This window comes from Gopherus evgoodei, chromosome 11 (assembly GCF_007399415.2).
Source record: "Gopherus evgoodei ecotype Sinaloan lineage chromosome 11, rGopEvg1_v1.p, whole genome shotgun sequence".
NCBI classification, from domain to species: Eukaryota; Metazoa; Chordata; order Testudines; family Testudinidae; genus Gopherus; species Gopherus evgoodei.
In genome coordinates, this window is record NC_044332.1 from 29536741 (window position 1) to 29560416 (window position 23676).

General features: G+C 39.4%; 1 protein-coding gene across 4 annotated transcripts in view; it reads left to right on the forward strand.

Moving 5' to 3' along the window:
- Positions 1-23676, forward strand: part of COL5A2 (collagen type V alpha 2 chain) — a 337654-nt gene that overhangs the window by 298407 nt on the left and 15571 nt on the right. For all 4 annotated transcript variants that reach the window (XM_030579765.1, XM_030579766.1, XM_030579767.1 and 1 more), the window contains 27 exons: positions 612-665; positions 1375-1473; positions 2403-2456; positions 3425-3523; positions 3644-3697; positions 3799-3852; positions 5272-5325; positions 5915-5968; positions 6360-6404; positions 6923-7021; positions 8028-8135; positions 8249-8302; positions 9840-9893; positions 10022-10075; positions 12520-12573; positions 13497-13604; positions 13707-13760; positions 13989-14042; positions 15364-15525; positions 16087-16194; positions 17333-17440; positions 17628-17681; positions 18038-18145; positions 18284-18337; positions 19743-19850; positions 22197-22250; positions 23229-23336. In XM_030579765.1, the coding sequence (XP_030435625.1) occupies positions 612-665; positions 1375-1473; positions 2403-2456; positions 3425-3523; positions 3644-3697; positions 3799-3852; positions 5272-5325; positions 5915-5968; positions 6360-6404; positions 6923-7021; positions 8028-8135; positions 8249-8302; positions 9840-9893; positions 10022-10075; positions 12520-12573; positions 13497-13604; positions 13707-13760; positions 13989-14042; positions 15364-15525; positions 16087-16194; positions 17333-17440; positions 17628-17681; positions 18038-18145; positions 18284-18337; positions 19743-19850; positions 22197-22250; positions 23229-23336 (2070 nt within the window). The remainder of the gene's footprint in view (positions 1-611; positions 666-1374; positions 1474-2402; positions 2457-3424; positions 3524-3643; positions 3698-3798; positions 3853-5271; positions 5326-5914; positions 5969-6359; positions 6405-6922; positions 7022-8027; positions 8136-8248; positions 8303-9839; positions 9894-10021; positions 10076-12519; positions 12574-13496; positions 13605-13706; positions 13761-13988; positions 14043-15363; positions 15526-16086; positions 16195-17332; positions 17441-17627; positions 17682-18037; positions 18146-18283; positions 18338-19742; positions 19851-22196; positions 22251-23228; positions 23337-23676) is intronic.

The following is a 23676-nucleotide window of genomic DNA, read 5'->3' on the forward strand; positions in this document are numbered from 1 at the left end:
TGGGCAGAGACAAACTTGTCTTTAATGATAGTATATTGACAGCTGTGATTTATGGTTGTTTCTTACACTAGAAATTTTGTGACCTGATTTCTCTGAAGTGATAGGATGCTCTCTTTTGTAATACACAGTAGTTTCTTTTCAGAAGTGGCCATGTGAGGATGAGAATATGAAAATGTAGCATTATGCCTTCCTCATATTGAGTATCATTTACTCCAGTGTTATCCTGGGTTTTTTATTTGGGGAAGGAGAATGAAGCCTGGCATGTTAATATTACTTTGAAGCTCAGCAAATCATTTGGGCACTCAGTGTTTAGATATCACAGTGATAGTCACTTCAGAAATATGTCAGATTGATAACTTTTCTATTGAGTAGAACCTTGTTACAGAAATAGTATCATTGATTTCAGTGGGGCTACTTAAAGAGCTAAGGTGTAATACTCAGCATGAGTGATGAGATCGGAAAGAAGTCCTTAAATATTTTTCACTGTAAAAGAGCATTTTGAAGGCACGTTAGCCAGTTGGAGGTCAAGGATTTTATAAGAAAGTAAACTGATCTTCAAAACCCGATTGAACATCAAATTATTAGTAATGATTTATGATATTTTTGCATAGGGTGCTCCTGGTAATCGTGGTTTTCCAGGTTCTGATGGCTTGCCTGGACCAAAGGTAAGCTGATTTGGGCCATTTTCCTCCCTTTCATGCTTAAAAATATATGCAAAAGAAGAATATAACTGAAAAGATAGGCTGCTGTGGGAAGTGAGCAGATCTGCTGAATGTTTGGAGGCAGGGCCAAAGGAAATGCCAAATGACAGTGGGTCAAGTCTTCCAAACATGGTGAGACCAGATTCTAAGTGAAAAACATTGCTCTTCCTGTGGGTCTCAGGCTTTCCACTCTCCTTTCATATCTCCAACTTGATGCACCTATGCTTGCATCATGATGTGTAAAAGACACTGAGCAGTAACTACTTACATTTTACAGTGTCTATTAAGTTAGTATTTGGAGAGGGAAGCATTCCCTGTAAAACAGCTCTTTCTTGACATCTCCACTGAGAAGCTAGGCCAATCCCCCATGAGTTGCCTAACAACTATATCGCTGACTCACAAGTGACACAAAGATGTTTTTGTTTGTTAGGTCCATCAATTATTACCTTCTATATAGAAGTGCAAGAATTCTAAATTCCTTATGTTAATTAATTCTATACAAGTGATCATTTCTAAATAATGTTAAGGATATGGTTCAGAATACTTTGGAATGCCAGTTTTCAAAAATATTGATAGATGCTCTTGACGGAAAATGTATATTTTGCATTTACTTCCTCTTACTAAGAGTGTTCAATCTAACATCTGACTAATAGTGCTTTGATATCTTTTCCAGGGAGCTCAAGGGGAGCGTGGTCCAGCAGGTTCTTCAGGCCCTAAAGGAAGCCAGGGAGATCCTGGGCGTACTGGTGAACCTGGCCTCCCAGGTGCCAGGGTAAGGAGATTATAAAAACAACATCATGTTATGAATATGTATAGCACCTCCCATTCCCGAGGATGGCAATGTACTTTATAGGCAATTCTGTTGTTTACAGAAGCCAAAAACAGGGATCACTTCTTCCACCACTCTAATACCTTCACCTTTGAAAGAGAAATATAGAACTTGACCTTGAGTTCAATGGTTCTGCTCATGTGCAAAGTGAATCACATGAGTATTTTCAGGATCAGAGCCCATGGACCTGGTTCTGTTCCCTTGAAGTCAAAGGCAAGACTCCCATTAACTTCAAAGGGAGCAAGGTCTAGCACTAATTTAGACATAGATAATGCAGTCCAGAGGAATGTAGGTATGTAAAATACGAGGTGTGCAGAAAACATAGGTTGAAAGTCAAATCTTTGTTAAATTGGTTAATTGTTTTTAATGTATTTGTGTCGTGTATGGTGAGCTGTCATTGAAATATCCCGCAGAAGATATGTTTGAGGCAGGTTTGGAATGTCCCATACAAGGAAAGAAAGGAAATTTCAAGCATAAAGAGTGGTATGGAAGAATGGTTGAGAGTGGGAGAAATAAAGGGGATGAACTGGTGGGAGTCTTGGGAGGAGTGTAGACAACAAATGAGAGAGTAAGTCGGAGGAAACAAGAGCAAAGATGCAGTTAAAATGAAATTGTGCAGAACTTTGAAGGTGAGGATGAGGAGCTTGACTTTGATGCAGTAGGGTGAGGGGAAGCCCCTGGAGTGCCTCGGAGAGGGGAATAACATGGTCGAGTTTAATTACTTGTCATTAGTCATGCCACCAGAGTGAAAAATTATTCCAGTGTGATGTTTTGTTACTGAGCACACTTTCTGAACTCATTTGCAATCCTTGCCGTATTTTAGGGTCATATACACAGGTTATATCAATTGTTGTGTTATCCTATTTTTGTAGGGTCTCACAGGAAATCCAGGTGTTCAGGGTCCTGAAGGAAAAATTGGTCCTTTGGTAAGTAGTTTGTGACTTGGAGTGAGGAGGATGTACATAATTATTGATCCCTTCAGTTGGCACTGCACTCATTTGAAATTCTGTTCTCCTTGAAATTAGCCTTTTACTAATTCATGGTTTCATAGTCTCTCAAGGTGCATAGGTCCTTCTAAATGCCAGCAAATGGAAGGCATTTAACATCTAAATGAGTCAGTGCAAATCACTTTCATTAGGCTTAATGTATGTTGCAGTATATGCTCAGTGTTGGCTATCCCAAGGAATTTAAACACTTGTGAGCTCAGGTTTGTTGGAAAGAAATATTTTTTACATAATTCCCATAATTACTGCCTACCTCCAATGACTCTGTCTATAATTGCCTTGAAGATGTTTGAAAGCTAGAATTGTCTCTTGACATATACTTAAGGACATTTTTAATGGAACAGCCACAATGAGAAAAATAAAAGAAAGAAGAAATAAAGTAGAATATATAAATATTGTACAAGTACTATCAAGATTGTAAGTGGATAACAGTACAAATGCTAAAGGTTGGAAGGTTTTAATATTTGAAAGGGTACGTTAACATTGGCTTAACCAACCTGAAAATGAAAAATTCTAGCACCAAGTTTCACTGTTGGATACACTTGAGTTCAAGTAATCCATTTTTCAATACTCTTGTACAAGTCCCCTTTCCTATCTGTTCCTTCCTTTACGCAGATGACTATCAGGCAAACAGCATGGAGCCAATTATTGAGCTCTAACAGAATAGACCTATCCAATACTTTGATACCATTGTAAGGCAATCATTCCCTAGCCTAACGGTCCAATCCAGCTCCTATTACAATAAATTGAAAGACTTCTGTTACCTTCATTAGGCACTTGATCAGGCCTGATAAGAAGTAGGAGTTAGCTTTTTATTGGTGAACAAAAGCTTATGGGAACACAGTGAAGAATATTCATAATGTGATATAATCAATTATTTATATTTCTAGGGTGCGCCAGGAGAAGATGGACGTCCAGGTCCAGCAGGTTCAATAGGGATTAGAGGTCAGCCAGGCAGCATGGGGCTTCCTGGGCCAAAAGGCAGCAGCGTGAGTACAATGTTTGCTAATTGGTATCTAATTATCTAGCTTGCCTTAGTTTCAGAGCTAAATATATTTTTAAATAGATGAAAATATTGGGTAATTGTAGCAATTTTCCCCACAAATTAGGGTGATCCTGGAAAACCTGGAGAAGCGGGTAATGCTGGTGTCTCAGGACAGAGAGTGAGTATCATTGTTATTCTTTATATTGATTACACAAAAATATGTGTATTTGTCATGTGTGTGCGCTATACAATTCCTCTTTATTTGTTGTTTCACTGTAGGGTGCTCCTGGCAAAGATGGTGAAGTTGGTCCTTCTGGTCCTGTTGGTCCACCTGTAAGTCAGTTTTTCAATATACAGGATTATCTGTTTGTCTAATTATATTGGCACCCATCATTGTACTTTCTGAGCAGTACCCAAGAGTAAAAGTGACAGTAAAAGTGTTTTTCTTTATTTCTGAACTGATTTTTGCCAAATAAAGTCAGTTTTCATTCTGTTGCTCTTTAAAGTAATCTGTAAATCGTTGAGTTATTTTTAATTTCAGCTTTATTAAGGAATCAGTTTAATATTATCCTTGGAAAAAATACGAGGGTTTCTTAAAGTCTACATATTCTCACCTTTTTGCCTTTCTTCCCTGGTAGGGGTGTACATATTTCTTAAATAAACTTTTATATTGAAAAGAGAGAACATTTGAACTCATGGTGTGCCCCTCCCACCTTTTCCTCCTTACCTTATGCTCTATTTTGGATAATTGATTCTGCCATCTATACTTACTATATTAATGAAAAATTCCCACTTAGCTAGTCACATAGGTTTTAATGGGACTACCTGTTCAGTAAGGTACTGTTTGCTGTGAGTAAGAATGGCAGAATCTGGCCCTGGATTAATTTAATGTGGAATATTTAATTACTTTATCAAATAAAATAATGGTCTAAATAACAACACACCATTAGAGTTCAATTTCCAGATGAAACATTGCTTGAATCATCTATCCAGCTGTTTAGTTGCATGTGTCAAAAAGAGTTGAGAGTTTTTGAATTCGTTTTTTTCAAATATGTAAACACCTTCAGATTTTTGTTAACCTCCTGAGAAAGGAGTATATGTTAAAATTTTCTGCTGTTTTCTTTAGTGCCAGAAAGAAATGTGCATACAGCATATTAAAACTGAATTCTGTGATTTTTCTCTAGCTGCTTTTCTGTTGAAATGTTGAGTAATGAGCCTCACAAGTGAAAAATGCCTACAAAAAATGTGTTGTACTCATCAAGTAAATATAGAAAAATATCTATTTATCTATCCATCTATCAGTGTACAATTTGCATAGGCTTCCAGTTGTCTTGTTTAACACCTGTTGATTCCAGAGACACAAATATATTACAAATATACAAAAAAAATTCAAGAATCAATTTTCTATTATGTATACTAAAAGAGGTATACATCTCTATTAAAATTCCTTCTACCACCCATTTTAAAAATCACAAGGGGCAAAATTCTCAGCTAATGTAAATAGACACAGCTGTCTTGAGTCCAGTGGAACTGAGTTCATTTATAGCAGCAGTTAATTGAGCTCAGGATCTTAAAAAGGTACTATCTGGTCTTGACAAAGTTTCATTTTTCAACTGAAATGGTGTAAGTAATAATAATTAATAGGAAAAAAGTAGGAAACGTAATCTTTTGCCATGAGTACAATCAGGCAGAGAACATGTAAGTGGAATCTGGCCATGTCCCTAAATTGTACAGTTTTTTTCTTTTGTCTAGGGTCTAGCAGGAGAAAGAGGAGAACAAGGCCCTCCAGGTCCTACAGGCTTTCAGGTATGTGTAACAAGAGTTCTTTTACATCAGTAAATAACACATCCTTTTTTTCTTGGTAATCTACAGAAATTTGATAAAGTGATGTTAAACAAAGGTCTCTAGAATTGTTCAGAGTAATTAGCACATCTCACGCACTTTCAGCAGCTACATTATTAGCCATATTATTAGTTTTTGTTAAAAACATTTAAATACTATTTCTATATGCCACGGATCATTGGAGCCCAAGGAGTCTGCCTAGCTTTGTGGAATTGAAGATTTTCAAAGCCAAAAGATATCCAAGAGTTGAACAAATCAGTGGCTTTGATAGTGATGTTGACAGTGGATTCAAACCACGATTTCTTTGTATAGAAAGATCTTATACATCTGCACTGTACATTCCAATTACATGCATAAATAAAGAGTTGCTGTCATCTCCTTTTATTATGGAGTGAAACAGTTTGATGCTTGTGTATCAGTACTTATCTAATTACTTCTGTTGGGATCTTTGAAGACATGATCTAGTGGACATATGAAGGCACAGGTCTTATCCTTGGCGTCCTGTTTAAATTCTTCCACATACACAATGACCTTTCCGTTTATTTTCTTTCAGGGTTTGCCTGGGCCACCAGGTCCTCCAGGGGAGGCAGGAAAGCCTGGAGATCAGGTAACTTCTTTTGTAACATAGCGAGTGTTTGCCAAGTTTTTCTTGCTTAATAAAATGATTTTACCTTCTTTTCCTATTTGATGTATTCACTTTCCAGTCCTCCAGGGGCTATATTCTCCCACTGACACACAATGAGTAATATCTGCAAAACGTCTGTGATGACTACTCATTGAGTAAGATGCTACACAGCATGAGTAAAGGTAGCAGAATCTGGTCCTCTGACTGGATTATACTATCTCTGTTCAACATGGAAAATCTGCATTCAGAACCAGCCATTGACATTCAGACTACATAGAACTACTGAAATGAAAATATTATCTCCTGTTTTCTGTACCTACCAGCACGTGGTATATAGTGTTTTCCTTCCAACTTGTATTTCTTTTCTCACCAGGGTGTTCCTGGAGATCCTGGAGCTGGAGGTCCATTAGGTCCAAGAGTAAGTATCTTCCCCAAATACTGGCCATTCCTAGCAAACCTCCTGGGTTCCATTATGACACTGATATGCTGAGCAGTCTTGAAACATATAGTTTAGCACATTTGTGTCTCAGTTTGCCTGTTATTAAAATGATTATAAACATATATCCATTTTTACTCACAATTGGTGCTATGCAGCTAGTCAATAACAATATGCTCATAGTCCTTAGTATTCTTGTGAAGTTCTGTTAAATAATGTTTGTAATGCATTTTAAGATCTTTATATGGAAGGCACTCTATGCTGCATAGCATGTGCAAATAATCTTATTATAATACTGTACCATTTTATGCACCTCAAAGGAGTCTTTTATTATGGCCAAAAGAATATATTTGGGTTTGTTGTTTGTTCAACTCAGCATAAGCCATTACTGAGTAGAAGTTGTCTAGTGCAATAGTACCCCATGTTCAATGCATAATTGATTTTTTTCTGCCAAGTGGATCTGCATACGACCAGATATTTCACATATATCTGTTTTATAGGGAGAACGTGGCAATCCAGGGGAGAGAGGAGAACCAGGGGCAGCAGGACTTCAGGGTGAAAAGGGTATGGCTGGAGGACATGGTCCTGATGGTCCAAAGGTAAATTACACAAGAAACGTGTATTGATTTAGTGATTTTATTTAAGATTCTGTTCAGCTGCAATGTTCTCAAGAGAGAGGCATCTTGTTTTCCTGAAGGCTCCAAGAGGACAACAGCCTTGCTATGTTAATCAAAGATATTCTAGTAGAATAACACCAATATAATGAAGGATACTAAAATATTGTTGAGAAATCAATATTTTCGTTTAATGTATACAGACAAAGCTCCTTAAAGTACAGGACTGAACATTTCTTAAAACCACCGGTGTGGTTTGCGTATTTCAGTAGAACAGTATGAAACCATTTATATAAAATAGAGCACTCGGTGGTGCTGCCTTTGTCTGGAGAATCTTGCCTGTTTACAGTAAGTAACTGGGCAGCCCATCTCTGTTGCTATGGATACTTTGTGCTGCTCCACCAGCACAGAGTAGCCGTACAGCTGGTGTCATTGGTCAGGAGAGAATCCACCCATATGAACTGGGATCCCTTGGGAGTATAGAGCTGTCATAACAGACCCTGTACCACCATGTTCTTTACAGAGGACATAAGAGGCATAGCTTGGAGGAAAGAGAGCACAGCCAGGATATCCCTGCCCTGGACAATCCCCAGGTCCAATAATTGGCCATTGGCAACTAGTGTAATGAAGACTGATTTTATTTATTCCATGGAAGCTGTCCAACATCCAAGGATTCAGTTTGAGAAGATTACCTAGAGCCACTTTAGCATCCCTCCTTTATCCCGCACTCCCCCAGCCCCATCCATTCATGCACTCAAGATTCATGACTAGTTTTTTCAAAACATTGGATATAAATTCTAAAATTAATGAATAATTCAGCTCTGCAGCTTGGTTTCCTGAAAAATGTTTGGATGTGAACAAGAAGTTTAAGAGAAAATTATTACTTGCAAGTGTCCTCCAGAGGCATATTCATAAGCACAGATGGTTCTTCACTCTAAAGACAAAGAGACCTCAACTTAATAGGCAGTAATTTGTTTTTTATTCATTTCAGGGTAATCCAGGCCCCACTGGGACTCCTGGTGATCCAGGTCCTCCAGGTCTTCAGGGTATGCCTGGGGAAAGAGGTATTGCTGGAACTCCTGGTCCCAAGGGTGACAGGGTAAGTCTCCTTATCATTGCTCCTATAAATACTAAACAGAAGTACGTCTCTCTTGATAATCCTGTAGTTGTTTTGATATATAAATGACTTGGACCTCTGGATACTCTCCATAGGGTGGTGTAGGGGAGAAAGGCTCTGAAGGTACAGCTGGCAACGATGGTGCAAGGGTAAGTAACCCCATTGCCCTCTTAGAAATAGCTCTAAGTAATGGAGCTCCTAAGCAAGTTAGGGTTCCTCAATTCCAAAAACAAACTATATTCAGCATCTGGATAATATGAGTTATCAGTTAGTTCCAGGAATTTTGAATTTAGGTTGGGAATGGGGAGGTGAGAGCAAGTCTTATCTCATCTTATCTTATCAGGAGAGTCTTCCCCACTGAAAGATATCACAGAAAGGCAAGACACTGATTGGAAAGATTAGGGATCCATTTTTACCCTTGGCAATACCTGTGTAACAACTTTTGAAGTCAGTGAAACTTGTGCATGCCTGTCTTTTTTTTAACTACTTCTGCTCATTAATATATTTACACATACAAATAGAACTATCATTTATAGAGTGCAAAAATACATGATATTTAAACATGAGTACATTTCAAAATTGAGATGCAGTAGCAAATAGGGAGTTCATGCTAATTCCATCATGCAGTTTGAATGTTTTGAGATCAGACGGATGATATAGGTGTAAGCCTTAGAAAATTAAAACATAGTTTAGGTCCTTAGGTATATAATAATACATAATTGTTAAAAAGGCACTCATACAGTTTTAAGCAAGCAGCAGACACCACTGATGTGGTTGACTTAATGTACTGGCTCTACACACACACACAAACATACATCATTGGAAAGCTTATTATATCTACCTTAAGATGCAGTATGCCTATTTGGGGCAGTGATCAAGTAAGTGTGAGTGTGATGAACTAACTTTTAAATCCTTCTGCTGAAATACTTTTGCAGATAGTCTGTCAGTGGAGCATTGACAGTTATCAAAAGCTTTAAATTTTTATATTTTCAATGTACTTATGTATCATCTGACACAGATAGCAGTGCAGCATTGTGGTGTAGGGAGTTTTTATTATAGACTAATAATTTGACATTCTGCTTGCATAAAGACTATCTTGCTATTGTTGCAGGCTCATTAAACGTAGATAATAGATTGGTTGGGGTAGACAAATAGCTTGAAATCAGTTATCCTAAATGTCATACAAAAGGGAGAAGGGACATTTTTAGAAGAGGTTGGTTGATAGGAATAAATGAGTCTTCATGAGTAATAGCTTTTTTTAATTTACAGGCTTAAGCACTTGATAACAAGGAAGTGCAGAAGTATGGAGGGCCTCTGTGCAAATGAAACAAAAGGTCTTTCTTCATGTCCTCCTGAAAAGAGAAAATAAAGAAAGGACTTTTTGATCATTAGGCCTTTTTCATGAATACTATATAAAGGAAAAAATAAAGTCAGTCCAGAGAGAGCAGAGTTTTCAAGTGTGGACTGTGTGGCTATGAAAGGGGAGATAGTCGATGTGTCTCAAAGAACAGGGTTACTTAGACTGCATATAAAACAAAGACCAAACAGAACTTCAGGGGTAAAGGGGAGGAATTTCAAGAATGTAAAAATGCAGAAGGAAACATTAAAATAAACGAAGTCTTGACGCCACGAATTCTGAATTTTTACTCTTCTCACTGAAGCATCTCCTATTGTTTTGCTCAACAGGGTCTTCCAGGTCCAATAGGGCCAATGGGTCCAGCAGGTCCTACTGGTGAAAAGGTAATAGGATTTTTATACAGAGCTAGTTGACATTTGAATTCTCTTAATAAAACCACATGTTATTTTCGTGTTTGCTGCTATTCTGATAAGTTATTTTGGAAATAACAACCTGTTAACTTTATTTAAAGGGTGAACCTGGTCCCCGAGGCTTAGTTGGCCCCCCAGGCTCCCGTGGAAATCCTGTGAGTAAACATCTCTATCTTCTTCAGACCCAGTGTTACCAAATCTCATTATGGGGCTGATATTTAACAGTATTTGTCATTGTTCATTGTACACGGTCTCCAGTTATTTCTCTTTCCTGCTTTTATTCTTTCATCTTCTCCTCCTCTTTTCCTTGCACCCTCCAAAATACCAAATGGCTCTTCAGACATAACCCACAGTTCTTGCCTTGCTATCGTGAACCCATAAAACTAACTGTAGTTGCAGGGATTCAGATCTCATTATCCGGTCATAGACGTCAGGGTAATCTGACAACAGAGCTACTACAGCTTTCCTCACATCTGAAAACCTTGTGCTATATGCTCATTATTTTAATTACATGAGCCTTTTTTAAAGCACACCCCTAACATTTTACTCTATTTATGTATGTTAAGAAGAAGGCAGGATTAAAAGAAGTATAATAGTTCCAATTACATCATATTGTCCATTTCAGCATATTTTAGAGCTGCGGTTATTTTTGATGATTTGGGCATGATGGTCGCAGTCCCAGGGTCTGGCCATGGAGGTGTCACAGCGAAGGGGGACCTTTGCACTTCCCAGTCCCTGATCCTGCTGGGGGTTGACCAGCCCCCATCATTAATTAGAGCACGTCATTAGAAGTGTAAATTAGAGCAATCATTACACCAGCTGCGGAGTGCATTCAGGCACTGCCCTTCTTCTTGAGCCACACATTGTAAGGAATCCTCAGCTGTGTGCTTAAGGTAGCTTTACAGCCCCTTTGGTCCCATAATTTTGGAATCACATGGTTAATGAAACCAACATCTATTTTTATTCCAATCTAACTGAATGGAATAATAGATCACATAAAATGTATACATTAGGCCAAATTCTGCTATCAATTACACAATAACAGAGAGCTGAATTTGGCCTACAGAGTTATTTAGTTACATGTGTCCCTCAACTGGATATTTTGTTTTAGAAGGATGTATTTCTAAAGGTATTTTACTTAGCCTTCTTAGTTACACCACATGACTCTTCTTAAAAACCCAGCTGTGCGATTATAGTTAATATAGCGTGTATGTTATTATAATTATAACAGGAAATTGTTTACATCCTTTCTTCTGTACTTCTGTATAGATTATACTCCATACAATTGTAACCCTTCTGCCCCTCTGAGTTGGCAGCAACAAGGGCCGGGTTCAGTATCCAGGGGTTCTGTTTCAATAACCCAATGCCAAACCAGCTCGAGCCCCCACCCAGTGACCTGGGAAAATCTTACACACACCCCTAGGCGCCTCAAAGAGGCAATGCTTCCCCTCTCGCAAGCACAGAGTCTCGGTGTAGCAGAAAAGGTTTAATACATGAGATAAACAACAAACACTAAATTGGGAAAAACACCTCAACTAGAGTTCATAGACCCAACCGTGAGCAAAGACCCACCCCAGGAAATTGGGCTGTGTCCTCTTTCCTGGGCTCTTGAGTCCAGCAACCCCCCAAATCACCCACAGTCCCAAAAGTCCCACAATCCCAAAAGTCTCTGTCATGGGTCAGTGCAGCCCCCAAAGTTCGAGAGTTTATCTGCAGAGGTCCCTCCCCCCAGCCTGGGTAGAAAGGAGCACCGTACGTGGTCCGGGGCCAACTGCCCTGCCTCTCCGTGGGTTCTGCTCCCACCTTCTCCACGAACTGCTCCGCTTTATCGGCCACTCCACTCTGCTCCTCCAGCCGTCCTTACAAACTGCTCCGCTCCACCAGCTGCTCTGCTCCACCAGCTGTACTGTGGGCTGCTCCAGTTGTCCCTGCAAACTGCTCAGCTCAGTGCGCTCTGTGGGCCGCTCCACCCGTTTCACAGCTACTCCGCTCTGCCAGCCGCTCTGCTCCACCAGCTGTCCCGTGATCCGCTCCAGCCATCCACACAAACTGCTCCACTCCACCAGCAGCTCTGTTCCACAGTATAGCTTTGGGCTCCCCACTAGTTAGCACAGTACTCAGTGCTCTCAGCTCAATAATTTCAGCTCTTTAGTGATTTTCAGCTCATAGTAGGGGAGCCCCAGTGCAACATTAGCCAAAGTGATTTCAGCTCAGTAACCTGTATCTAGAGTCTTGAGGGAATAAAAAAAAACAACTCTGATATTCCACAGTGGAGAAAGGAGGGGGTGCAACTAGTGCTTCTGGCTCCACAAGGAGACTGCACCACCAGGCACAGATACTTGTCCCCAGCCTCTCTCTCAATTCTCTGGGTTTTGGAACCCATGTCCCTTGTCTAGCAAGTACCACCCAACTGAGGGTGAGTCATTTGTCACCAAGCAGTCCCACCGCTCAGCAGTCTGGGATAGGGTAGGCGTGCCTATGCAAATATACTCTCTGAAATTCTTTCCACCAGATGTCAGTGTAGAGCTTATCCTGACACTGCTTACACAATAAGCTTTTTATGCCACCTGAAACATAACCATTCTTAATTTTTCACCAGGGTTCCCGTGGTGAAAATGGCCCAACTGGTGCTGTTGGTTTTGCTGGTCCTCCGGTATGTGCTGTATGATTCTAATCCATTTCCTTTAATCATAAACCAAGTTTAAATGCTGCTTAATCACTTTTGTTTAATGGATTCTAAACCATTTGGATATATTTCTGGAACAAAGTCAGATTTCTGTTTCAAAAAGAACTCTTCCTTTCCTCCTTCCCCCTCCGATTATTTCACGTAAAATAGTGAGCCAGTAAATACCCCAAACAGTAGAAAATTATTTTGCTGACAAGATTATATCAGTGTTAACTAGATTACATATATATTTTAATATATGAAAATGTTTCTTTTGAGATTAAAAAAGGAACACCACAAAGTGTCATCCACTGAAAGGTAGCAGAGAGGTGCAGTGGAGTTTGTGATACATGAGGAAGCTGACCAGGGTCTTCATGAAAATAATTGGGAGATCTGTGAGTCCAACAGCCTTTCCCACAAGTCTGACGCTGGTTCCTAGTGAGTTTCAGGGCACCTGGGAAATGGCCCCTTTCCTCCAAACAATGTATTGAACTTCCAGGAGAGAGAGAGAGGCATCTATTTCCCTTGGAAAAGAGGCAATAAAACAGGTAGTGAGAGTTTAATCCCTTAAACCTTTAGACATGTGTGACATGGAGGAGATTGAAGAGGAATCCTAAGGTTTTAAGAAAGGAGAGAAATATAAACTGGGTTAGAAAACTATTTTATGGAATATGGTTAACTGACTCCACCGAATTTCACATAAAACACTTCTGACCCAGTAAAGTTAGTGTCAAACTAATATGATTTACTTTTGCTGTCCCATTGAGCTAAGGTACTAGTCTACGTGCTGGACTGATTTGTTCACCTCTTTTTTAATGCGGCAAAGGTTCCCATAGTGTATATTGACTATCAAATGGGAAAGGTTTGGTATTCTCTAACCTGATCTGAATTTTTTATATTATTTTTCATAGGGCCCTGATGGTCAACCAGGTGTGAAAGGTGAACCTGGGGAACCTGGACAGAAAGGGGATGCTGGATCCCCAGGACCACAGGGCCTTTCTGGGTCTCCTGGCCCACCAGTAAGTAAAAAAGCAAGCTGAAGGGAAACAATGACCTGTGTCAGTTTCTCATTTTAAATGTCCATTGCTGTTCATTATGGCCCATCTGTTTGTCATTTTTAGGGTCCTCATGGTGTTCCTGGTCTAAAAGGTGGTCGAGGTACTCAGGGTCCACCTGTAAGTACTTTGTTTTTTTGTAAATTAGTTGGATTAATGCAATAGCACCATTTTATATTAGGGACATGCATTTAATTTTGTTGGAAATATTTAAATCTTTCTTAATCTGAGTTGTCTTGCATATACAATAATTAGATCAGTTGCAGTTAATTGCTCAGTGAGCTGAGAACATTTCATGTAACCAGTGCCAGATTTCTTTCTAGTGCTTATATCAAAATGTATTTGTAGGGTGCTACAGGATTCCCTGGCTCTGCTGGTAGAGTTGGACCTCCCGGACCTACTGTAAGTCAATTTGAGACTTATTCTTATAGATACATTTTATAAAATGGTAGTTAGACACCTGAACAAATCAGAGAATCATAGACTTTGGAATTTGTAAAGACCTACAGTATTCATGGCCTCATCTTGTGCCCATTGAAAAGAGTAGCTTCCCTTGACTTCAATGTATGCAAGATTAGTTGGTAAGTCAAACAAAGCCTTTTAATTGTGGACATGATCCAATGCCTGTTGAAGTCACTGAAAGTCTTTCAGTTTATTTCAGTGAACATTGGGTCAGGCCCTGAAATAGTAAAGCTGTTCTTGGTTAAACTGTTCACTTGCAGTTAAATTTAAAAAAAACATCCCAGGTCATGCCCTGCTTCCTTCCCTATAATTCTTGGTGTTGAGGGAATTTTCTGTACAAGCAACAGGGCCTTTCTTGTGCCAGCTCATCAGTGAAATTGCTCACACAGTCCATTTTTTAAAAATGACAGAGAAGGCAAAAAGTACATCCTATGTTTAAACTTTTCTCAGTGACACTGTGGTTAAAGAATTATGTGTAATTTCCCCATGTGGCTTGACAAATTAGGATCCGGCCCTTCTGTGTGTATTAATGACAAATACCAAATTTGCTCAAGTTCATTTTGTGGTTGTCACATGCAGTGGAACAAGTGAAGTGATGTCAAAGCACATTTGTTAATATAACGTATGCTCTGTAAAAACAGGAATGTACTTTGCCATCTTTTGAAGAAATGTGGGGGATCCATGCACACATACAGTATTTTATGTTATCCCTCAAACTTCCCCGTAACATGACTGCCGTTCTGGGTTTTCTTCCTAAAGAGGGAAGTCCCAGGATTGATCTGATTCCTGTCATGTATAAGTTACTCTGGGCTCTTTTGGGATGAAAGGCATGACATAAATGTAAGAAATTACTTTAAAAAAATGAGAACTGATCATGTTCAATGGCATCAAAATAATTCACGTCTATGGAAAGTGAGTGAAAAATGGATACAAAATGCTATCACTGGTGTGAGTGGAGAAATTTTGAATGAATATTTGTGGAATTTTGTGGCACTAATTGTCCAGCTCTAGGATGAATAATTCCTTCTTTAGAAAAGGGAATCCAAAGCGGTGTGTAAGGCATGAAACTTGGAGATAATTTGCAAGTCTTGGGAGCTGATCACACATTATTAAAGAGGAAAAGCACTGTGTTAGCTGTTATATGATAACATTATGTTCAAACGCTGGTCCTTCCTTTGTACATACTTATTTTTAGTTAATCAGAACCCAGTCCTGATTTGATCAGAAATCTATTGTAATCAGGGTCTTTTAATGTTGCTAGGGAGCTCTGGGGCCTGCTGGGCCTATTGGTGACCCAGGAAAAGAAGGCCCTCCAGGTCTTCGTGGTGATCCTGGTGCACATGGTCGAGTGGGAGATCGAGGACCAGCTGGGCCACCTGGTGGCCCTGGAGACAAAGGAGACTCAGGGGAAGATGGGCAACCTGTGAGTGCTTTTGCTTTTTAGCCACAGAGCTTTTTAATGAAATGTTTTGAAATGCCCAACATTTGTACCTTCTTGAAACAAGAATAGAATCTACAAGTGCAAAGCGTATGTTCCATAAAGAATGTAGCTTTAAATGCACTTCAACTTTCTATAGCATCTTCTGAGTTTCCACACTCTGCTTCATATCACCTTTTGCACCTTGTGTGCACACACAATGCATATTTCAGATGTAAAGGAACAACTCTTAGTGGGTCCCAGACATTCATTTTTATTCATGTTTTCTTTGAACTGGATTTTCCAGTTGCATTTTAACTCCTTTGACCTTTGGAATTAATTTTACACATTGTCCAGTCTGGACACGTTAGGCCTGATGACAAATATAACACATCACCAACCAGTTGTGCACATTGTCATAATATTGCTTCATGTAAAAAAGAGGTTTCTATGGTGATAACTCCTTCTAGATTAAGTTAAATTCTAGAGATTCTGCCTTATTATTATTGTTGTTGTTATTGATTCTGAAAATGATGATAACCCTGTTGTATCCTTTGTCAATTTCAGGGTCCGGATGGCCCCCCAGGTCCAGCTGGAACTACTGGTCAGAGAGGTATTGTTGGTATGCCAGGTCAGCGAGGTGAGAGAGGCATGCCTGGCCTGCCTGGCCCTGGTGTGAGTAGCAATGCAGTTAATATTTCTGTCTGAAGTATTCTGCTTGCCTTTGTGATACTATGTGCCTTCCTCCTAACTCCTACACAGAAATAGGACAATATTAGAGGGTTCTAATTGTGTAAAGAATCAGTGGCATTGTGTCTACAGGTATGGTTAATAACTAAACCACACATACATAGCATGGAGAATGGAACCCACCAGATAAACACCTTGTCCTTCTGAGCTAAAGGAGAATCTTTAGTCGCAGTGAGGCTTCTGGCCAAAATGTTCTAAATCAGGCACGGCTTAGAAGGCAGCCGTACCTTTAGAAGTCAAACCACTCACTTAGGTGCCTAAATAAGAACTCAAGTCTGAACATTTTGACTTTTGTCTTTTAGCCCAGATACTACAGGCTAACAAGGTTGAGCAGGCTGAGTTTCTGCTAAACATATTGCAATGGGACCCATGCCACATAATTAGTAACAATTGTCAATGAACTCTAGAACTTCCAAAAGTTCTGTTTTTTCCTTGTAGGACTAATACATTTTGAAAGCTTGGTGAGGGAGAAACAAGCATCTCCTTAAGTGTAGTGATTATTAAAGGGGATTGCATTCAAGAGAAACTTGCTTATGCAGTTATTCAAGCAGTTTACAACCTCAACTGGAGCTTGTCCCAAGGTTACTAATCAGAAGTTATGTTGGTCTGGAGATGGACTGTCTGACTCAGTAAAGGTTCAAGCCAACACTTGTGTTTAAGCTACTTTAAGATATGCTGGAGGCTGGTTAGGCTCCCAGTTGGTCAAACAATCCAGGGAGCGTTAGTCCACCATGAAACTTGAATAACATAACAAAGGATCTGGTCCTTTTAAAGCTCCAATCAGAAATGCTGACCTCAAAGTCGATAAAAGACTACTCCACTAGGTTGGTTGGTTAATTTTAAAAGCTCAATTAAATTGCTTAGTACTATACAACAAATCAAAAAGATATTCAAAATCTGTTAGAACACATTCTTCCATGCTGAAGTTTTGAAAACTACAAATCTTGGTAGTGCTTAAGACTGGATTCATAACCATAAAGTTTAACAACTGGTGATCTTTTCTATTGAGTTCTCTTTGTTTCGTTACATTAAATGGTTGATAAGGTATTTCTTATCTTTTTAGGGTACACCAGGAAAACAGGGTTCAACAGGGCCACCAGGAGATAAAGGTCCCTCGGGGCCTATTGGCCAACCAGGTGCCAGTGGTCCAGTAGGTGAACCTGGTCCAGAAGTAAGTATTGTGGCCTAGCAATGGGAAAAAGTAACAGATTTGCTCTAATTATGGCCTAGAGTCATAGAAGTTAGAGCTGGCAAAGACCTGCTAGTTTCTAGTGTATCTTTGGGCAAATGTAACATTGTTCCCTGCAACTCACACAGTCAACTAAGCATGGTCATATTTTTGCCTTTCACACTTCTAGGGCCCTGCTGGTAATGATGGTACTCCTGGACGAGATGGAGCTGTTGGAGAACGTGTAAGAATATGTTATTAGTGTTAAGCCATTACTGTAAATCTCCATTCTTTTCTGGGTGTGTGGCAGATTCTTTCCCTTGCATGTCTCCTAAGGTTTCCCATACAGAGAGCTTGTGCTAAATCCACATTCCAGTCCCAAACCAGGACTCTGATGGGCTGCAAGAAGACACAGATTTCAAAGCTGGGGAACCCTAGCTAAAACCGTCCTTCCTATGGGAGCCCACTCTTGAGAGCTGACAGCAAGAATATCCCAACTAATCATAATCATTGTACTAAACCATAGAGATAGAAAAGTCTATTGACGTAGTCCAGTCACATTTTTTAAATACACAGTAAGTAATTTGTAATGATTTGTAGGGTGATCGTGGTGAACCTGGACCTGCCGGTTTACCAGGTGCGCAGGGTGGCCCAGGAACGCCAGGACCAGTTGGCCCTACAGGAGAAGCAGGGCAAAGAGGTGAACCAGTAAGTAGGGACTTTATTTCAGATTTTTTTACTAGTTTTATGTATGGCTGTATTATGATTTTGGACATATTCTATGAAAAGATGTGCTATAAAGGTATGCTGCATTGCTTCCTGTAATGTCCATGCATTTCTATGCAGGGCTCTCGGGGTCCAGTGGGTCCACCTGGTCGTGCTGGAAAACGAGGCTTGCCTGTAAGTTCTGTGTGATTGCTTTACTGTTGCCCAAACCAAATTATTTTTACATTAAATGTTACCAAAAGGGCAAGAAAAGCTAGATTTAGAAGCCTGAATAAAGACTTGAGCTTTAAAGAGCTGACTCCTAATGAATAGTGAAAATTTTCTGAGTTATGTAATCCTTTTAGATTCTCCAACTGGTTGACTATGACAGTGCATTGTCTGTAAAACATGACTGAACAGAGATAACAAGAATCTTCTTTACTTGCATGATACAACAGAGAGTGGCCAAGCAGGTGGTATTTGGACCTGAATCAGCTTAGGTCTAGGGCTTATGTTTCACCAAATCAGGATTTAGATTCAGGTTAGAATTTTATGATGCTGAAATATCATGTGTTGTTGTCATGAGATTTCAGACTAAAATGGCAGAAATATTACAAAATCAGCTGTTCTTATGAAACAAACTTTATTAATATCATGAAATTTTCCTGCAGCTGAACTGAAGCTGAAAATATATCTCTTCCAGTTTTTTGTTGTAGGCAAAGTTGTTATAGGAGTTCAGGCTTGGAACCAAGATTCAAGCTCTCACTCCCGAAATCAAAGGGGGGTCGAGAATTCAGTTTTGATGTTTCTAATCAGAAGACTCAAGTGAAAAAGGAAAAACAGAGAATGCTTGACTTTTTCTAAAAGTTCACTCTGGTTTCAAGATGTAGTTGTTCAATATCTAAAACTTACTGAAAATTATTATAAATTTTAAATGCTACTCTTAGGCAAGCATGAGATTTAAACTGGAAAATGTAATATTAAAAATGTAAGCCAAAGAAATATTTTGAGTGATTTTAACTCATTTTAAAAGTTTTAAAATTTCAAGATTTTGGAGTTTAATTATGGAACAAACTCATTTGAGCATGTTGAGTTCAAATACTGTAGTCCTTACCCAGGCAAAAATCCCATTGACATTTCAAATTTAAGTTTACCTTAATAAAGACTGCAGGAGCCTTCAGGTATGTAGCTTGTTGTGAGAAGTGAAGACACTTTCCTTCCTGATTCTGAAAAAACAGGCTTGTAGATACAAACATATGGAGGTCATCTTTACTCATAACGTTTCAGTCCTCTCCATAACAATGCTTCCCACTATCAAGCATGGAATGAATATTGATATAAGTATATAATATTATATAATATATTCACTACTCTTAGTACCAGTGTTTGTGAATGTATGAAATAAATAGGTAAACAGTAAGGACTAATTTTGCTATAAGCAACTCTATTTTATTTAGGTATGTGGCATTTTCTAATATGTAAACACGGCCTTCTGCTTTCTGCCTTTAGAAGTGAACAGTGTCAGACATTAGTGTCCAGAGAAAAGTAAGGTTTGTTCTTGGTTTAGAATCCTCTATTTGACTGTTTTTTGTATCTATAGGGTCCCCAAGGTCCTCGTGGTGACAAAGGTGACCATGGAGACCGAGGTGACAGGGGCCAGAAGGGTCATAGAGGTTTCACTGGTCTTCAAGGTCTTCCTGGTCCTCCTGTAAGTTGTTTTAGTTAATTAGCAAGAAAGGAAAAGTATAACACATCTGTTAAGACTTTGATATTAAAAATGAATCAAAAGGGAAAATCTGCACAGTGTATTACAATAAATGTGATTTCCAGACAGCTGCTGTCTGTAGTTTCCAATATATATATTATACATTGTTAATATCAGTGCAATAAACTGTCAAATTTACTTCTTGTTCCCCATCCATCAAGTAGATTTATGCAAATTTTAACTTCATGTTAGTCTACCTGAGCAGTCTGCATGCTACTGCTGCTGCTGTAAGCATTAGTGTTAATATTAATGTTAGCATACCAAATACACTAGGGAGTGTACAAACATAAAGAAAAACATGGTTCTCTTCCCCAAAGAACTTATCATTTAAGAAGCAGTAACTTTTGTACAGAACATAGAAATTTGTGTGGTTTCTGTTGATATTGGTAATAATAAGTAATTTGTGATATTTGTTCTATGCACTGCCAATGCCACAGTATTTTTACTGCATTTGTTAGCAATTCTGCTTTATCAAAATTATATAGCATGAACTAGTGTGCACCTGGCCCTGCATGTGTCAGAGGCTCAACTCTTAGTGTCCTTGTGCAGAGGCTGAGTGCAATCATAGTTCTTGTGATTAGTGAAGCAAACCCAGCAAAGTGTTCAGCATCTCATAGTTAGATGTTGCGCACCTTCAGGTCCCCAAAATATTTCAACCCGCTTTGCCTCCTCAACAAAATTCCTTCATCTTCTTTGTCTTCACCTTGTTCTGTTAGTTGCAGTCAGTGGTTCTTGTTCTTCATCTCCAAGCATTCCTAGTGAATGTTTCTTCTAAGCTGACTCTGACCTTTCTTGTATCCTCCTTCAGCGTCTCGAACAACCTTTTTCTGGGTCTTCCTCCTGGTTTTTGTCCTGTCATTACTAGGGGCTTATCTCCACTTAATGTGGATCGACTTTGGGCAATCAATCAACCGGGTTCAATTTAGCGGGTCTAGTGAAGACCCGCTAAATCGACCACCGATTGCTATCCCGTTGACTCTGGTACTCCACCGAAATGAGAAGCATAAGGTAAGTCAATGGAAGAGTTTCTCCTATTGATTCAGCGTAGTGTAGAGACTGCAAAAAGTTCACCTCAGGCTACGTTATTCATGTAGCTGGAGTTGAGTAACTTAGGTTGACTTACCGCATAGTGTAGACCTGCCCTAGATCTTGTACTTTCTGGCCAACATATCCCAGGTCTCACCATCTCAACTAACTTGTGGAGCACAGAGCATAAACTACCCTGAAATTTAAAACTCTTCTAAAAGAATTTAAATACTACTGTGATTGGTAATATATAAAACAAAAAAAATAGTACAGGTAAAATAGATGTAAGTGGGCATTGAGAATGCTCAGCATCTCATGGGCTCGGGCAAAGGGAATGAGTATAAGATTCTTGGATTGCCAGTGGCACTGGACACCAAAGAAAGGACAGATCCATGGATACTCCCATCCACCCACCCACCCAGGAGTGCCCTGGCCCAGTGCTTGGGGGAGCACAGGAGCATATGCTGCGCTCTTTCAAATGGTGTTGTAGTAGCTGTGCTCCTGCAGGAATTGTGCCTGTCTCATTTTCATCATCTGTATTGTAGCCAGTGACTGAAGAACCACTATCCAGAAGTATGGGATGCTTGGTGAACCTTAAAAAAATGTTTTGATGCTCTTCTTGGCTGTTTTTAAATAAGCACGCAGAAGTTCAGATGCTTCTCAACAGCCTAGTTGAATTCTTTAAGCTCCAGGCATCATAATAGAAGCCTGATAAGAACAGTCTTTCTCATTAAACTTTGTTCATATGGGACTTGCAGTACTTTTTGATTTCAGCTGCAGGGTGGTGTTTATGCTCTGGTCCTAGCCAAAGGCAAAAGTAAAACAAGCAGGCAAAATAACCAAACCGAAACTTCTTCCCAATTCAGAATCACATCAGTTGGTTTTAGCTTTGGATAAAGATTCTGGCTAGTTCCTCTTTTCCTTTTATTGCTAATGATTAATATTGGACAATACCAAACTAAGGACTTTCTGTGCATGTAACCTCAGACATAATTTTGTGTATAGATTTCTACTAGTGTTAAAAACTTTACTTATCTTACTGCTGACCATTATTTTTGTGTCACCGTAGCAAAAGAGAATAATACATTGAGACTTAAAAGTGCACAGTGATTGAGAACTCAGAGGGAAATTGTTACATATGTTTCCTGGGCACATCCTGGTTCACTTTGGCAATCATAGCTTTATAGGTTTACACAACATTTCTTTAAAGATAATGTGATGTTCAATTTAAAATATAATAAAAATATCCTTTTTTCTGCTTAGGGTCCCATTGGTGAACAAGGCAGTCCTGGGATTCCAGGTCCTTTTGGCCCTAGAGTGAGTACATTGTGTTATATATAAGAATATGGAAACAATCAAATTTCTGTTTACAGTTCACTGTTAGGCAGATGACGTTTATTAATCTTAGCCTAAAATAACTTCATGTAATGGTTATCTTATTCTCTTTCACTCAAATAAATTCTGTTGTTTAATAATTGATGTAGGAAAAGCTTTTGCAGAAGTATACTGTGATATGGAGGTCCCTTCCTGGGCACCCTTTTGCATCAGGCGATGGTAGGACTGGTGTGCCTGCCTCAGTTTTCCCTTCAGAATCCCCAGTAACTCCATTCCAAGCTCTTTTGCCTCACTAACACCGCTCCTTTGGGTCTATTTATTACCAAAACACAGTCCACATAAGCCATCACAAAAGTCTCAAACCACAGTCCATTTCTCAAACCCTGTGCAGGTAGTCCTTCGTATCCCATATCCTGTTGCTATATCATGTTGACATAGCATGTACTACACTCCAGTGCCTTCTGCCATGCCTAGGCTCCTTGTTAGTCATCTTCTGTCTGGACAGCCACTGCACACCTCACAGCTGGAGCACAACTCCGCTCTTCCTAGCAAGAACTCCCACAACCTCCCTGCTTGGTGATCATCCTCACCAGGGGGTCATCCCCACCAGGGGAGCACTCCCACAGGCTGTCAGACTCTTCCCCTGTGTCCAACCCTCCAACGTGGAGCCATCAGCAGATAAGCCCCTCAGCTGGTCCCCTGCCTTCAGTCATTTCTGGCCCTTGATTCTGGCTCTCCATAAGGCTGGGAAAATTCAGAAGGTAGCCAATATGGTAAACATTGGCTACCTTCTAAACTTCAGACAAAAGCCAAGTTACTAGTTTTAAATTAATTACTTTTCAAAAATCACAGGATTGCTTCAGGAGGAGATATTATTTACATTTAATATAAAAGGCATTTTAGTGATTGGCTAATGTGATTGTTATTAAAACCCATCTTTAATTCTCTAATTTTATTCAGGGCCCTCCAGGTCCAGTTGGTCCTTCAGGCAAAGATGGAAATCCTGGACCACATGGGCCACTGGGACCTCCTGGTGTAAGAGGAAGTCTAGGAGAAGCAGGTCCTGAAGTAAGTTCAATTTGGGGAGATAAGCTGCATTCTGGTATTATGATGTTAAAACTCATAGGAGCGCTCTATAAAATTGATCTTAGATTTTGAGTAATGCCTAATGACAGATCAGTGCTTCTTAACTACTTATAACTCCACAAATAATGTAGATGATAGGGTTTTAGCCATGACATTTGTGAACTGAAATATTATGTTAGATGTTTCCATCAAAAGCCACTCTTGAAGTTAGAGCAAGAGAAGATGTGTTAGTTAAGTTAGTTAGTTCTCTAGAATACACTTTCCAGTGAGCTATCCTGTCTAGTTCTGAATGACTCCAGAGATGGGACTTTCACCACTTCCC